Raw genomic sequence first — 17,087 nt, forward strand, 5'->3', positions numbered from 1 at the left:
TTTTCCCCAAAGCTACTTGGTGCCCTGGGGGTGCTGTTTTCCTTCTACATGTCCATCTTCCTCTCTCTGCTGGACCCCTTGTGCCCCCTCGAGGAACCGTGTCACACATAGAATGTTCCACTACCTTTGCATTAGCCTTTAAAGCTGATTGGATTATTTTCTTCGCCCTCCTGCTTCATTTTTCAGATAGGGTGGCTCCTCCCACGCTGACCCTTCCCGGGACTACCTCCACCCTCCTTTTAGGTCACCTGACTTTCTGCCATCATTCATTCACTCCATAAACACTGGACACCTACCACGTGCCGGGCGCTCTGCTAGGCACCAACGCCACATCGAGGCTAAGTAAGGACTCTACCCTTCCGAAAAGTAGAGCCCAGAGAGCAACACAGCCACACAAGCAAGTCATCACAACGTCAGACCGCACGGAGGAAAGGAGCTGTCCCAGAGAGAGCGTGTCGACGGAACGGTCCAGGTGCAAGGTGGCGGGGGTCACGTGATCCGTTCTGATCAATGAAATGGGAGCGGAAGTGATGTGCTTTACTTTCAGCGGAGGCAACGCAAAGCAGATCTGCGATTCTCCATTCTCTCTTCCCCTGCTCTAACCCCTCAGGAGATGGTTCTAGGGGGTGCAGCTCAAAGATGGTGGAGCCTCCCTAAGCCCAGTGGCTGGACCACACCGAACATTGACGTGTGCAGGACGCGCCACGTGAGCAAAACATGAGTCCAGCGTCACAGCGCGGACATCCGAGGGTTGTTTGTTGCTGTAGCATATTGTAATCTAAGTTAACGGAAGGCGGCTGTATGTGCTTCTGGAGTCACTGGAATAAGGGCTTTCTCTTTAGAAGACTCCACTCATTACCCCATCTGACCCTCTCTTAAAATATAATATGAACCAAAGGTACTGTGCAAAGTATTTTTCATTACAATGGAAATCAGGTGAGAGAAGCTGCAAACATATGGGCTGAAGGGTTGGCTGGGGGAAGGTGGATGGAGCAGACAAGGGGAAGCCGGGGCCAGGTGGGAAATAGCATGACCACTGGAGAATGTATTCTCGGTGCCTGGCTGAAGGCCGACACTTAGTGGGCATTTAATAAATAAATGAGCACGATACCAAAAGAGAGCTGATTGAGGGTGTGGGGAGGCAAGGCACAGAGGTTGGGCCACAGGCAGGATTGGGGAAACATGCTTTCCCTCCTTCCTTGCTTATTCTAGAAGGTGTATCCACCCCCTGGACTCTGGGCAGGTATAAAACAGCAGTATGAACACTCTGTTTGGGTTTGGCTTTTTATTTTTTTAATCGTGGCTCAATATTCCTTACATAAAACTTTCCATCTTAGCCATTGATGTGAACTTAGCTATAGCTCAGTGGTATTACGTACATTCACATTATTGTGCAACCATCACCACCCCCACCCCCAGATATCTTTCATCTTCCCAAACTGAAATTCTCTCCCCACAAAACAGTAACGCCTCATTCCCCCAACCCCCCAGTCCCTGGCAACCACCATCCTACCTTCTGCCTCTATAAATTTGTCTTCTGTAGTTTCCTTATATAAGTGGAATGATACAGATAGTATTTGTCCTTTGGTGTCTGGCTTATTTCACTTAGAATCATGTCTTCAGGGTCGTTGGTGTTGTAGTGAATGTCAGAATCCCCTTCCCCTTGAAGACTGAATAATATTCCGCTGCATGTACATAGGCTGGATTGATACCCAACTTTCTTCCTTCACTCCAGACCTTACAGACCAGCAACCCAGCTGCGTCTGGTCTGCTGTGCCACCTGTTGGTCAGTGAGGGGCACTCTGCGCTGATGTGTTTTTCCTTTGGAGCGGCGTCCCTGTGCTCACTGATGGGCCAGTTCCGTCTCAGGCGATCTTTCTTACACGTGGCCAAACACCACCCTTCATTATTTTCCTTTCAACTCTCCCCTAAAGGAGAGGAGTTTGTATCTGGTAGTTTCCGCCCCCCCCCTCCTTTTCCCCAGTTTACTCATCCTCACCGGTGATGGAGAGTCTGACACTCACTGGGTTGTGGTTCATGAGGGAGCAGGACCACGCCCCTCACCCAGCATGTCATCCTGCTCTCTGGTGTATCTGTTCCCAGCCCATAAGAACACCTGGGGAGGATCTCACCCATCCCTCCCACATGCTTCCCATCCCCCTGCCTCCCCTCACTCCCCTCCCTCTGGGCTGTCTCTCTGTTCATCTGAAGCTGAGTATGAGAGGGAGGTGGGTGTGCAGGCCAGTTCCCCGGGGGAGGCACACGTGAGCACTCAGCTCCCAAGATCTGGGAGATCTGGAATTTTCTGCAGTCTAGCTTACCAGAGAGCCCTACATAGAGGTGAAGGTTGCTTTCACAGGTAAATTCTCTACCTCGTTTCCCTACTGGTGAATGATCTTGAGAGGTATTTTCAAGAATTCTGTAGGGCAGGGGCGCCTGGGTGGTTCTGATGGTTAAGCGTCTGCCTTCGGCTCAGGTCATGATCCCAGGGTCCCTGCTCAGGGGGAGCCTGCTTCTCCCCCTCCCTCTTCTTCTCCCCCTGCTCATTGTCTCTCTCTCTCTCTGTATCTCTGTGTCTCAAATGAATAAATAAAAAAATCTTAAAAAAAAAAAAAGAATTCTGTGGGGTAGAAGATAAATGCCGAGATCCAGGCTCCAACCGCCTGAATAGAGTTCCTAACACTAATCGTGCCTAGCCATTTTTCCAACTCTCATGGTGCCTAGCACAGAATAAGTCAGCAACTGCAGATGGCCTAGCTGTATCCCTCCACGTGGAGCCTGAGCCCCAGACAGACTCTCGGGCATTTCTGCACCTCCCGTGCTGTGTGGCTCTTAGCGCCGAGTACTCTCTCCCCACGGCCCTGTCGCTTCATTAGGGACAAGGACTTGATCTGTTCCTCCCTTCCCCCACACCTAGTGCATTGTGTGGTCATCAATAAATGTTTGTGGAAGCAATGAATAAATGAAATAACCTGTTTGCCATTCTCTGCAAGAAAGGCATGCTTTCACTGAACCAAAATCCTGCTGGCCATAGCTCTTGCTCAGTCGTGGACATAAAGTCATGAATATTCACGAACCCACTGCAAGGGCATGGCCTGTGTGTGCGATCGTGATTTACAGCTCACGGCTCTAGGGTTGAAACGTAGGCCTGAGGCCTATTTGCTTAGCAAGTGTGTTCACCCCATTTCTCTTATAGCTTGTTGAGGAGAGGCCAGGGAGGTGATTCTCTGGAAACAGAGATTATGAGTTCACTAACCATAATTGCAAATAGCGGTGCTAACAGAGTGTAGGTAATGTTTCAGACGACATAGATAAAAGTCCTACATTTTCTTTCAGATCTAATCCTCAAGTTTTCAAGGCAATTGCAGTATTATGGATAATTTGAGTTAAGTGTAGTATTCGGAGAATTTCCATCGAAGTTAGACTTCTTTCCTTATATGCTGGTACAGAGAACAGTATCAATCAATATTTTAGGGGCATCCATGTGTTTATGTGTGTCTCACCCCTTTTAACTTATTGTCATGGTGTTCGGCAAACGCAAGTTTAATTGTTCTGTTTCATTATATGAGTCCTACTCTTCTGTTCACAAATAATGAAGGTGATCAGGAATGGACTCTCACCCTAGCCTGGGGCAATCACATCTCTTCTGGAAATCTGGAATTGCTACATGGGAATAAATTGAGGGGCAGGTAAAGCTCAGGAGATTATATTTTCCCTCTTCTTGCATTGGATTCAGAAGGAGCAAAGTGAAGAATGGTAAACAGCCCTGGTCTCCCCATGTCCACCTTAGCTCCACCCCCAGGACCTTACCTACTCCCATACCTCCCCATGATTCAGTCTTTAAATGGTTAATGTTTGGCACACCAGAACCTCCAAAGCCACGCTCTATCCTTCTGGTCATAGGCCTCTGTTCTCATTGATTAGTAAGTATGCCTTTCCCGTTTTTCAACATTCTGAACGTCACCCCTGCCTGATTCCTAATACTGCAAGAAATTCTTGTTGCACCCTCCAGCTGAGGCGTCCCTCCTCTGCTGTTGAGGGACATAAACCCAGATTAGGACACCGGTTAGCTGTGAGATTCAATTTTACCATCTGCAGTCACCAAACCACTTAGAGGGGTGGTTACTATTAAACCCCGGAGCAGTGAGAAGTTTGTGGTTTCATCTAGCCCATGACCACACCATCCCTTTCACTTCTGCTCCCTCCTCTCCTGCCCTACAGCGTGCCTGATCAGACTTCAGTCTCATCCCATCTGAGCATTCCTGCCTCTGACTCCTTTTCAGTGGATCTTCCACATGGCTCTCAGTTTCACTATGTGACTGTCCCAGTGATTAACCCAGTCGGTGCTACATGGAAGAAAGACACATCTTGTCATCCAAGACACCTGGGACCTCTGACGAATTATGTAATTCCAAAGCCAGGGTTTCCTCTTCTTTAAAACAGGGATCTTATTACCATTATATCATCTCTTCAGGTCCTGACCTCCTGTAACCTGCATTATACTGACTGTGTATTGTTTCTCTCTTCTGCTACACTGTGAGCTCTTTCATGCAGCGATCTTGTTACATTAATCTTTCCATCAGTGCCTCATCTGGTTTTTGGGTCGACCATAGGCCCTCAGTAAATAAATTCTCACAGAGTTGAACTGAATCAAGTTCCAGACACCAAAACGGTGACAATGCAAAATCAATCCAGATGTTTTCACGTCAGTGGACTATAAACTGAATTGATTTGTTCCTTCGATGAAAGTCAGTAGCCCTGGAATTTTTTTTTACACAATCCCAATAATTTCTGTGGACCAGAACTCTCAGCACTTCTGCACCTTCACTTGGCTGCTGGCAAAATAAATGACCAGCGTGACCCCTCCCAGCAGAGCACATGATCGACCGCAGCTGCTCATGTGTTTTAGCTATGACTGAACCAGGACAGGGCTGCGAGCCACTGGGTGGAGCAGTGTGCCCTGGGGAGAGAGCTTATGACATTTCCCCAATGATTTCAGAAAAGAAAAGAAAAGGAAAAAAAAACCCTCTTTTTCTTACAAGTCTCTGCTCCAGGTCAATAGAAAATGTCACCGCCTGTACACATAGAGACACGTGCGTGAGGATGGGAAGATCAGCCAGCTCTGCAGTGGGACGGTCCTCAGGGTGGAAGGAGGCACACACCTCTCTTCCCTTGATAACAGAATCCCACTTTTATTTGGGGTGACAGAGTATACAGCTAGAAGACAGTCTGCCACCCTCCTCTGGAGGGCTAGGTTCCGGCCAATGAGATGTGAGCAGAACTGAGCAGGCTGCTTAAAGGACGCTAACTCCAATGAAGAGTGTACTCCTTTTGATCTTCCCTCCTTCCTCCTTCCCCTGGATCAAAGTCATCTTGATGCAGGTGCTCCAGGAGCCATCTCAGAACTTGCCACGAACTTGAGGATAAAAACCACCGCCCAGAAGAATGGAGCAGGATAAGAAAGGGGCTGGGCGCCAGATGACTGAGGAGCTACAATACCAGCCCTCAGTGCTTCACTTTCCAACTGCTTCCCTGAAAGAAAAATACAACACTAACAACAAAGCCCTCTCTCTTGTTTAAGCCACTTTAAAAGGAGCTCCGTTTTCTGTTACATGCAGCCTACTAATCTAATCCTACAAAGCCGGGATATATTAGTTTGCTAGGGCTGCCCTAACAGAGTACGGCAGATCAGGTGGCTTAAACAACAGGACATTTTCTTGCTGTTCTAGAGGGTAGAAGTCCCAGATTGAGGCATCGGCAGGGTTGGTTTCTTCGGAGACATCTCTCCTTCACGTGTAGATCCCTGTCTTCTCCCTGTGTCTTCACATAATCTCTCCCCGATATGACTGTGACCAAATTTCCTCTTCCTATAAAAGACAGCATATTGCATTGAGACCAATCTTTGCAACCTCATTTTAACTTAGTTACCTCTTTAAAGACCCTATGTCCAAATACAGTCACATTCTGAGGACTATGATTAGGACTTCAGCATAGGAAATCTGGGGGCCATACAGGTCAGCCCATAATACAAAGCATGAATAAAGAGGTTTATTATGGCTTTTTTTTTGTAATAGCAGAAAAGTTGGTAATGTGTCCATCAATGGGGGGGGGGGTAATAGGGAAATAAACTAGTGGTGTATTAATACCAAAGCACGCTATACGGAAGTATGAAGAATGAAAGTTCATCGTGTCATATTGCTAAGCGTAAAACACTTAAGGAACCAAAATGCTTACTAATATGTACACTGTGCTGCCAAAGACATACATATAAATCCAACAAAATGTGTATGAATCACACTTCTAGAGACATTTTGATGTTTGTAAATGTATAGAAAAATGTCTATGTGACAAACAAAACTGATTGGAGTACAGTTGTGAGGTGAAGTAGAACGTTTGAAACTTTGTAGAATGTTTGGATATCTCACAACTACAGTAAGTGATTCGTGTCTTTCTTACATAATTAAAAACTTAAAAGAAAGATCAGATCAGCCATTTAAAACTCGTGTAATCTGGAAGCATCTCTGCCCAGACTCTTTTAAAATAAGAAACAAACAAAAAAAAGATTCAACCTTGAAATGCATTAGTCAGAGCCTAGAGTATTGGGTTAAAATCAGATTAAATACTGAAGTTGTCTTAAAAATGAAAAAAAAAGGGGGAGGGGGAATTATTCGCGTTCCAGAGATGAAGGTGATTCTGCAAGTTGAACTGAATCCTCTGCGACCAACAGCCAAGCAGCGGGCCCCGTCCATCCGCGACCTTCTGGAAAAGCAGAGCTACCCGCCACTCGCTTCCAGGTAAGCGGCTGTTCTCCAAGGAAGCTGCAGGAGACGGAGAGGAAGCGTCCGTGGACACTCTGGAACCGGCTTCCCCGGAGCCCAGGCAGCTCCCAGGACTTGCACCTCCAGTGCCTTTCTCAGGCCACAAACCGAGGCCCCGCGAGGCGCTGTCCGGGGGCTCCCGGAGGCCCCGACGGGGCTGGTGGACCTGGCCTGCGCCGGCAGGGAGAAAAAGGACAGGCCTCCGCGAGCAGACGGGCGGGCGATCCGCGGTGACCCAGCTCGGGCAGAGAGCCCCATCTAGCCCGCGGGTGGGACCCCGGGGGCGGGGCGGGGCCAACATGGCGCGGGGGCGGGGCCTCCAGAGGCGGCTACGAGGCGGGGCCTGGTAGGTCGGCGCGGGCCTGGGGGCGGGGCGGGGCGGGGCGGGGGCGGAGCCCGGCGGCGCGCGCACCGCTGGCTTCCGCGGCGGCGCGGCGAAGATGGCGGCCTCTGGCTGGGCGCGCGTGGCCCTGGTCCTCCTCTGCGCCTCCGACCTGCTGCTGCCGCCGCTGCCGCCCGGGGCCTTCGCTGCCGAGGGCGCGGCCGGGACGTCCGGCGAGGCCAGCCCGCCTCCGCGGAAGAAGAAGAAGGACATTCGCGACTACAACGATGCGGACATGGCGCGTCTTCTGGAACAGTGGGAGGTCTGCGCGCGCACGTCCGCCCCAGCTTCTCTGCGTCCCGGGCCCTGTTCCCGCTGGCCGCCGGCGCCCTCCGCACCCTCGCCCAGCCGTCTCCCGGCCCCCTGACGGCCTCTCTGCCCAGGCCAGGCGTCCTTGCTGGCTGCCGCGCGGGAACCGCCGCCGGCCCCCGCCCCAGCCTTCCCCCCGGGCGCTCTTGCAGCGCTTCCCTGGCCACGCGGGTCCCGGGCCGGCCCCTCCCGCCTCTGCCCTTCTGTACCTTCGGTGCCCCGGCCGCGCCTACGGGGCCCCCGTGGTCAGTGGGCCCGGCACGTGCGGAGGGAGACCTTTCCACTCTGCTCAGGAATGTGGGGGGGGGGGGTGGCGTGAAGATCGTCCTTTTAAGAGGACCGTCTCAGCTTTAATGGTTGGCCGGTCTTCTAGATCAGTAGGATTTCAGGCTTCTCGTTTTGCTGTATTCTCTGCTGAGAGTTTTGTAATTGGGGTGGTGGAATCAGAGGCTGGTGGCTCTCCGTAAACTCACATTTCCTTTAAAGGAGCAGAGACTTGTTTTTGTGAGAGTAAGCTTTTTGGTTCGTTACTTGAATGCACTGGAGCGTGTAATCTTTTTAGAGAAGGTTCAGCAAAGGAAAACACGTTGTGCCTTTTTCCCTTGCAAAGGCGGTTGTATCGTCCTGGCTGATTTGCACAGCTGGTGGCGTGGAGTCAGAAACGTGGGTTCTACTCACTGTGTAATCTTGGGCAAGTCCTGTTTCCTCTCCAGGCCTCAGGTTCCTTATCTGCAGAATGAGGTTTTACCCGATGACTCCTTCCCACGCTGATGTCTTTTTATTTTGTGGGTATCCCTGTGTACATGGGCGTGTCTGATAGAGGCTTTCAGAGTTTAAAATACCATCTGATGAATTGGACTAGAAGAAAGCAGACTTGTATTTCCGTATTTATCCGCAGGTGATGATGGCGAGATTGGGGTGGATTTGAGTGTGCGCCCCACTGATGAAGAGGGAACTCTGGGCAGCAGTTCCTTCCACCTTTACTGTCTCCTTTTCTATCTCCCGTCTCTTTATAGACTTGAGCAAATGAAGGTTTTGATCCCCCAAAGAAGAACACTACCTCTTGAGGAAATCCTACCCTGGAAATACTAAGACTGTGAGCTAGACAGAGGGGCTGCTGCGGAGATGAGCAAGGGATCCGCCATCAGGAACTGTAGGTGACAGGACAAGTAACCCTAACACAAAGTAGGAATTGCTGAGTTCTGTAAAAAGGAAGAAAGTGTCGTGGGACTTTCAGAAGGTCCCAGGGAGGAAATGGCATTTTAGATACTCGAGGGTGGTGTGGGAGCAGGGCCACAGGAGCTGGGGTGGGGGGGCACATGGGAACGGGGCAGAATGGTGCAAATGGTAATTGCCTAGGCTTTGGAATCGGACTGCCTGGTGTCAGACCACTTGTGAGTTTGGGCTGCTGAAGAACCTGTCCGCACTGTTAGTTTCCTTATGTGCAAAATAGAGGCATTAGTAGTACCCACCCCAGAGTAGTTGGAGTATTAGCTTTAAGAGAGCCTGGAAGGAACATAGGGTAGCACAACTCCCGACTGGAAGCCGTGCAAATATGAATCAGGTATCTTAGCTGGAAAAGGCTCTGTCTGAAGTTAAGTGTGGGAAGGTTGGTGGAGACCAGGTTGGCCTGGGCCCTGAGTGCTCTGGGGTCTACACTTTATTTAGAAGGCAATACACAGTCGCTGATGAGTTTGCAAAGCTGCATGACCCAAATACTATGATACTGGGACGCTTACACGTGATCATCCCTACCTCCGGACAGAAATGTGCATTCACTGTCTCATGTTCCCTCTGTATGCGGACATAATTTTATAGCTGAGAGCATAACATCAATGTAATTTTCTGCTGTTCATTTTTTCACTTGATATATTGAGCGTTTCCCCGGGGTAACCTGCACAGTGTTCATAATACTCTGTAAAGCCTTCAGAGGATGCCCTGGAGTGGATGTTTCAGCTGTTGGGAGGTTTTGAATTGGGGATATCATGATTAGAAAAGATGGATTGGTTGGCAAAGGTTAGGATGGATGGGCAGGGAGAGAATCTGAAGGCAGAAACGACTTCTTAGTTAATATTTACTGAGTTTTCATTAGCTAACAGGACTACTCTGAGCGCATTCACTCATCTCATGTTCTTACCCTGTTTTCTAGATGATGACAAGGAAGCCCAGAGAGGTTAAGTAACTTTCCCAAGGTCAAACAGCAAGTAAGCTGAATTTCAGGCTTGGTCATTTGACTTGCAGGCCTGTTCTTTTAGCCACTTTACTACAGTTCCATACACACTGGCAAGCAGAAGTGCAAATGAAAGGTAATGAGGACGACTTGGATTAAGCCAGAAGCTGCAGGATCCAAGTGGAAGAGAGAAACGCGAGAGATTGTATGCGCAGCTTGGTGGCTGGTGGATTGTGTGACCAGGCAGGAGACCGCATGATGTGCTGGAAGGTTGGGTTTTGAACCAGCTTTACCGCTTGGTAACTCTGTGACCCTCGTTTTCCTAACCCTAAAGCCAGAGACATCCCCGTTCGAGGGGTGCCATGCAGACCAGATGAGCTAATGTTTGCAGACCCTCCACAAACGTGAGCTCCCCCCCAGGAGCTGGGATTTTTCCTCCCCCAGTGGCAGTCCCTAAATCCATCTCCCAATTCCTTCCCACTAGTGTGAGAATTGGTGTGCCATGGAGAGGCCTGCCCCATGTGGGTGGGGTGGGGATGGGTAAAGGGAATGCTTTCCACTGGGTTAGACTTAATGCTGAGTCCCAACTGGTGTAGGAAAACCAAAGGCAGTTCTTTTCATTACACCTTACAGTGCGGGCAGGTGGGGGGAGGATTCCAGAGCCAGCAATGTGGGTTTGCGCTTCAGTGTCACCCCTGCTGGCATGTGACCTTGAGTGAGTTATTTGTCTTCTCTGGGCCTCACCCACCCCACGTTCCCTCGGGGCCTTGTAGGGCCGTCCTGAAGGCTCGGCGCCGGCTGCTCCATACATGCTAGCTAGTGTTACCATCAGGGACCACGGGAGCAAGGAAAGGATCTGCGGAAAGGGGAGTCAGCTTTGTGACTGAATCTGACTCAGCAGTGGAGAAGTGGGGAAGAGGCTGAAAATGCCTAAAGACAGGGCTGGCCTGTTTCTGGGGAGTGCCTGGGGCTAGGGGCTTGATGGCGGTCCTCAGAGAAAGTAATGACCACAGGTGAGATTCTGCAGGGAAGAAGCCTTGGGACTACGGAGAGCTGGACTATAGCCACATTGGGGCACTGTTCTACCCCCCCACCTCTGTGTTTTTGTAACTGAAACAAATACACAAATTTCCAAGGATGGAAATTAAAGTTGCTTGAAACAATCCTTACACTTGCTGTAGGCACTGGATTTGAGATTATTTAGTTTTCATTAAGTGTCACCTGTGACCTACTGAGTTAATTTCATGACCTCTTGAGTGAAATCAGTTTGAAAAACATAAATGTTCTAGGTTCCTGAGCCAGTTAGAAGTCTTGAGGTGTTTTAAGGAGATCATAACAGAAACAGCCCGTGAATTTGGCGACCAGGCGGTCCTGTGTGATTTTGACAGTGTGATTTCCGGAGTTGGTTGGAGGTGTGATTGTTGGGGCCAGCACAGGCTGTTTACTGCTTGTCTTTGTGTCATTGAATCCCCAGACCCTAGGAGGGAGATGTCGTCCCCCTCCCCCCATTATAGGTGAGGAAAGGGATTTTCTAAGCTGCCCAAGATCCTGTGACGGGACAGCACGTGCCCCTGACTGCAGATCGCCATCAGCTCACAAAGCGGAAGGGGAAGGAAATGGGTCAGTTGGGAGGGTTGCAGAGTTGAGGAGAAGCTTGGTATGTTGTGTGTAGTCACACTGCTGGGGCCTCGGGGATCACCTAGCTCTGCTTTTCTTTTTATAGATGAGGAGGCGGGCCCAGGGGAGTAAGGAGTCCTGTGCAAGGTCACCCAGGTGGTTAGGTAGAGCTAACGCTAGATCCCAAATCTGGAATAAATGGGGATCGCCTCCAAGCACTACTGTGGAAGTCTCTTGTGCTCATCCTTTATTGAAAATATTTTAAAGTACATTATTGTTGGTGTCCTCGGTGATTTGTCAAGAGAACCACGGAAGAGTGATACAGGGGCTTTGTTTCATTTTAGGTTGGTGGCTTTTCTGGGTTCTTTTCGATAACAGCTGTATTGTGAGATAATTCACTTGCCATACAATTCAGCCATTTAAAGTGCACATTCCAGTGGTGTATTCAGAGGGTCATGCAGCCATCACCACTCTCAATTTTAGAACATTGCCATCGCTCCAAAAATAAAATCTCATCTTACTCCCTCTCCCTCACTTCTCCCAACCCTCCAGCCAGCCCCAGGCAGCCACTAATCTCTGTTCTGTTCTGGACATCTCACCAGCGGCCCCGTACACCTGGTCCTCTGTGTGTGGCTTCTGTCACTTAGCATAGTGTTTTCAGGGACCATCTACCAGTACTTTGTTTTTGTTTTTGTTTTTGGTTTTTGTGGCTGGAATTATTCGTCTTTTCTCTGAAGACCTCTGGTTTTTAAATATTTTTATTGGGGCGCCTGGGTGGCTCAGTTGGTTAAGCGACTGCCTTCGGCTCAGGTCATGATCCTGGAGTCCCGGGATCGAGTCCCACATCGGGCTCCCTGCTCGGCGGGGAGTCTGCTTCTCCCTCTGACCCTCCCCCCTCTCATGTGCTTTCTCTCTCTCATTCAATAAATAAATAAAAAAAATCTTAAATATTTTTATTTATTGATCTATTTACCTGCCTTCCTACCTGTGAAAAGTCATGTGTCCCTTTTGATGCCTCCCAGTTCCAGCCTAATACCACAGGGTATATTCTTCCCCCTTCCACTGCTAGAACTCCCTTCCTCAAAGTGAAGAATGGGGCTGTCATTATCCTTAATACATTTACTTCTCGTGGAAGCCTAGATAGAATTCACGGATGGTAGTTTGAGGCTTGCTAGTTCACCCCACTGCAAAAACCAAGCCTGCTAACTAGAACTGAGTATTTGTTCTTACTGTTTAGTTAACGTTGACATACGTGAAATGCAGATTTTAAGTGTAGGGTGCTATGAATTTTGACAAATGGATACATCTGTGTCATCCACGCCACCATTAAGAAAGAGAACATTCCCATGACCTCAGAAAGTTCCCTTGTGTCCCTTCTCAGTCAGCCCACCTCATTCCGCCTCCCAGGGGCCACCACTGTTCTAACTTGTCATCCTAGGTTAATTGTGTTTGAGCTTAAACTTTAAGTAACAGGCTTATAGCACGTCTGATTTTTGTGCCTGGCTTCTGTCACTCAGTTTGTCTCTCTGAGGTTTGGGACACATCTTCACTGCTGTGTTGCAGCTCACTGTAGGACCGAACCAGAATGTGGCCATTTTTACAATCTACCGTGATGGGTAGATTCTTCCAGAGGGAAAGCACTGTTAAGCCATTACAGGGCTCTGGTGACCTGGAGTGATGGGTGCTAAGTCCCGCTGGAGACTTGGGCTTCCCCCAGAGGTTGCCTAGAGGAGGGAAGCTCCTGGGTCTCCTTTTTCCTGGGAGAACTTGGGTCGTCCGCCTGCACCTGCCGGCCGACAAGCGCGTTCTAATGACTCGAGTGCTCTGTGCTCTCTTCTCATAGAAGGATGACGACATAGAAGAAGGGGATCTCCCGGAGCACAAAAGACCCTCGGCGCCTATCGACTTCTCTCAGATAGACCCGGGCAGGCCCGAGAGCATCCTGAAGATGACCAAGAAGGGGAAGACGCTCATGATGTTCGTCACTGTGTCCGGAAGCCCCACGGAGAAGGAGACGGAGGAGATCACCAGCCTCTGGCAGGGCAGTCTTTTCAATGCCAACTACGACGTTCAGAGGTAAAGCACCAGCAAGCCGGCTGGGGCCCGTGCAGTCCTCACCTCAGGCCCTGGGCCTTCCCGTCTCGGATTTCCCCTTACGTTTATTTCTCTCTCTTTTAAGAAGAACATTTGTTATTGGTCACAGCCAGCAAGCTTTTTTTTTTAATATTTCATTTGATCTTCAAGTTTTATTTATCTTTGTATCTTTAACTCTGTTGGGGGAGGGTAGTGGACACGCTGCGGCGGGTCAGGTGCGCGGCCCGGCGCTCCCTCGGCCATGTGCTCTACTCCGCACCCTCCGGCTCCCAGCTCTCCTGCGGCGCTGCGCCTTTCGTCCCCGTGAGCTGGGGCAGGGCGGCCTCTGCGGGGCAAAGGAGTCACAGCCTGGCCGCGTGCCCCCCTGGGGGGGGGTCCCTCCACGTGGGACAGCTTTCCCACTCGGCCTTGGAGCCGACTGCCGAATCCAGGTGAAGGGGTGGGGTTCCTTCAGCCCAGCGCGGCCCTCCCGTGCAATGCTCAGGGATTTCCTTTTTCCTCCTCAGTAATGGTCCTGAAATTCAGGGTCTTCAAATGTCCTAGTTCAGGAAACAGAAATGACAAAATGTGAAGGAACACTTAGCGTCTGCGATGGCGTGATGCTTTCATTAGCTTGAGCAGACGCATAGGGGAACAGGTAAACGGTCAGAGCCCCCGCTGCCCTCCCAGGGGCGGGGCGTGGCCCTCAGGGACGAGGCCTTCGTGCCCCTGGCCACACCGGTGGGCCGCCTAGGCCCCATTCTGCTCCTCTTCCCCCTTGGGACCTGCTGAGTGCTGGCATACGTGGTCTGCCTGTTACCCTCGGGGCTCGGGATCTCCATCCAGTGGCCGAGTGTGTCTCCGACCCCTCGTGGGCCCCTTACGATGACCCAGCCTAAGCCCGTGGTTTTCAGCCTTTGTCCGCAGAAGGCTTTTGGCAGAGGAAACCTTCACTGGGCACCTCGGGATGCAGAACAGACGCCCTCCTCCACAGCGGCAGCCCCACAGCCCCAGGGGCGGTTCCCCAGGCCCCTCGCCGACGCTGTCTCTTAGCGCGGGCATCCACGCCCCACACAGCCCAGCTTCTGTGTCTCTGGGATTTGAGCTGAGGCGTGAAATCGTTTAGTCAGTAGCTAAACTACAGGTTTTTGTTCTGTGTTCATGTTGAATTTGGGAGGGATGATTTTTCCTGGTTGCCACAGAGCGGCTCTGACCCATTCGTGCTTTACTAGTGTTTTCTGACTGTACGATCGCATGTCTCTGTCAAGGTTCATCGTGGGATCGGACCGTGCGATCTTCATGCTTCGTGATGGGAGCTACGCCTGGGAGATCAAGGACTTTTTGGTCAGCCAAGACAGGTGTGCCGATGTCACCCTGGAGGGGCAGGTGTACCCCGGCAGAGGAGGGGGGAGCAAAGAGAAAAATAAAACAAAGCAAGAGAAGGGCAAGAAGCAGCAGGAGGGGGACCCGAAGTCTCGGGCCGCCACGGCTGCAAAGGAAGACAATCGAGCTGGGAATAAGAGGGAGGAGTTGTGAGCGGCCGCCGAGGCCCCTTGGGAGGAGCCCCCCGGGCAGGGGCAGGCGGGAGCACCGCTCGCCGAGGACATCCTGCTTTCTTCTGGAAGGGCTCTGCCGTAGGACCAGTTTGTGGTCCACGTGAGAAGTACTGTCTAAAAGGCTTCAAGTAGGACAGAGGTCTCGTCATTCCTATTGGACAATGACACTTCCACGTTTACCAGAAAACCACTGTAAATGGAAACCCAACCATTGCTTTTGCCATTTCTGTCTGGGGGCGTCACTGGCTCCTGCGGCCCCACCCCCTCCCCTCGCCGGCCCTGACCCAGGGGCTCGCTGTGTCCGTGCTCCCCTCCTTTCTGTTCACGGAAGTGCCGCCACGTTCTAATCAGACCTGGACTCAGCGGGACCGGGCTCTTCGGGCCGCAAACTCGGTTTTTGAGACTGTGATGTCGAGCACGCCGTGGGAGCCCCGCGTGGCGCTCTGGGGTCTGAATGTGCGGTCAGGACGCCGGGATGTCTGACCCCCACATCTGTGCAGAGAAAATCACGTAGCCTGGAAAGCCCAGGTCTTCACTGTGAATCCCCAGAGGGGTTCTCGGTACCTGTCTGGGTTTACGTGGTCTGTACAGTCGGGGCTGTGTTTCCTGTCCTCATGTGGGGCAGCCATGCCGCTGTCGAGGGTTCAAGCGCACCGTCCTGCGATGACGGTGGGCATCGGGAGTCTGCAGGTGGGACGGAAGACTCAGTGACCTCGTTCATTTCTGAACATTTTTCTTTGATGAAGTGCCTAAACTTGTGGTGTTTAGTGTGGTACTAACATGGCTCAGTACCTGCTTCTGTTGGGTATTGCTGTTCATGCGGCAGACGGGACTTGTGTGCGGGTGTTACTGGTAGGAACTAAAGTTATTTGTACAAAACTTCCATTGTGATTTTAACAAGTGAAGACTAGCTCGTGTCCGTGCTTCCAGGTGTTACTGCTGGAGGAAGGTACAAAGGGACAAGTCCGTGCCTACCCCCTGCCGCTGCCTCATCTCAGGGGAAGCTCCTGTTCTTTGTTTCCAAGGGGAAAAAAGTTCACCAGCATCTTCTAGTGACGTGTTTCTTCCAGCCTCTGTGTCCCCTGATTTGGCAACTATTCAGATTTTCCTTGGATGAAGCGTGCGGACGGATGTCCACCCTGCCGTCCCTGCCTCCAGCCGCCCTCGCGGCGGGGCTGAAGGGCATCAGGCCCAGTCAGAGCTAATCCCGGGGTCCGTGTGCCTCGGCCACCTCAGGAGGAGGGCTTTCTTGTGTCCCCTGCTCCTTGAATGGGGGCGCGTGAGGCTGGGGCTGCAGCTCCCCGGCCCCAGCCCGACGAGGGCTGTCTGAGCCCCTGGATCCAGCCCCGGGTGCCTGGCTGCGTTCAGTTTTTACCTCGGGAATCTGCTGGCTTTCTGTCCGCTCTAGCTGATACGGATCATTGCTTTACCCGACATGGGGAGGGTACCCTTCACACTGCCCTGTACCTTGTATTTCCACGTGAGGATGTACTAACCTCACTGCTTCCTGTGCAACGGGCGGCCATGTCAGCCAGTGTTTAGAGCATCGGTTAGTGTGCTGGGCACACGACAGCCCCTGCTGTCCTGAAACTTAATGACCCGGTGGAGGAAGACAGATACTCATCACACATAAAATGGCAACTGTTAGATGAAAGAGGTGTACAGTGCCAGGAGGTGGGGGTGGAGGCGGGGGGGACCTTCGGATGGTCAGAGGGGTCCTCCCTGAGGCAGGAGGCAGAGGAACCGTCTGTGCAAAGGCCCTGTGGTTAGAAGGAGCAGAGGAGGGATGGCAGGAAGCCAACGAGGAGTCGGGGGCAGAGTGCAACACCTGCCTGAAGAGGGACGAGGTACATGGGGCCTGGCAGGAATTTGGGGCACCCTGAAGGATTTTGAGCTGCGCTGGGGTGAGCATGAGAGACCACCCCATCTGTACTTGGCTGCACTGAAGAACTGATTGCGCAGGGCCCCCAGTGCGTGTGAGGGACAAGTTGGAGAGTATTTCAGTAGCTCAGGCCACAGCTGCAGGTGGCCCCAGTGAGCGGCGTGGCGGTGAGGGGTGACCCACAGTTGACCCGCATGCTGCCTGCTGGTGGACCCTTGGGTTTTTCCTTAGTACATGGAGCTGCCAGAATATTTTGGTAACTTTGTATCTGAAGGGCAAA

At 51.5% G+C, this 17,087-nt stretch overlaps 1 protein-coding gene across 1 annotated transcript; it reads left to right on the forward strand.

Annotated features, from left to right (window-relative positions):
- The first annotated feature begins 7,243 nt into the window (after positions 1-7,243).
- MESD (mesoderm development LRP chaperone) lies at positions 7,244-15,900 on the forward strand. The gene is made up of 3 exons (XM_021680601.1): positions 7,244-7,462; positions 13,140-13,372; positions 14,638-15,900. The coding sequence occupies exons 1-3, from the start codon at positions 7,259-7,261 to the stop codon at positions 14,903-14,905; spliced, it is 705 nt and encodes a 234-aa protein (XP_021536276.1). The 5' UTR covers positions 7,244-7,258; the 3' UTR covers positions 14,906-15,900.
- Positions 15,901-17,087: the final 1,187 nt, after the last annotated feature.

Source organism: Neomonachus schauinslandi, chromosome 9, assembly GCF_002201575.2.
Source record: "Neomonachus schauinslandi chromosome 9, ASM220157v2, whole genome shotgun sequence".
In the NCBI taxonomy this organism is placed as follows: Eukaryota; Metazoa; Chordata; class Mammalia; order Carnivora; family Phocidae; genus Neomonachus; species Neomonachus schauinslandi.

Bases quoted from the DNA above. Each gene is read 5' to 3' on its own strand.
- MESD (XM_021680601.1), top strand. From the start codon at position 7,259: ATGGCGGCCTCTGGCTGGGCGCGCGTGGCCCTGGTCCTCCTCTGCGCC. The intron at 7,463-13,139 runs GTCTGCGCGCGC...CTCTTCTCATAG, and splicing joins GTCTTCTGGAACAGTGGGAG to AAGGATGACGACATAGAAGA. The intron at 13,373-14,637 runs GTAAAGCACCAG...GTCTCTGTCAAG, and splicing joins GCCAACTACGACGTTCAGAG to GTTCATCGTGGGATCGGACC.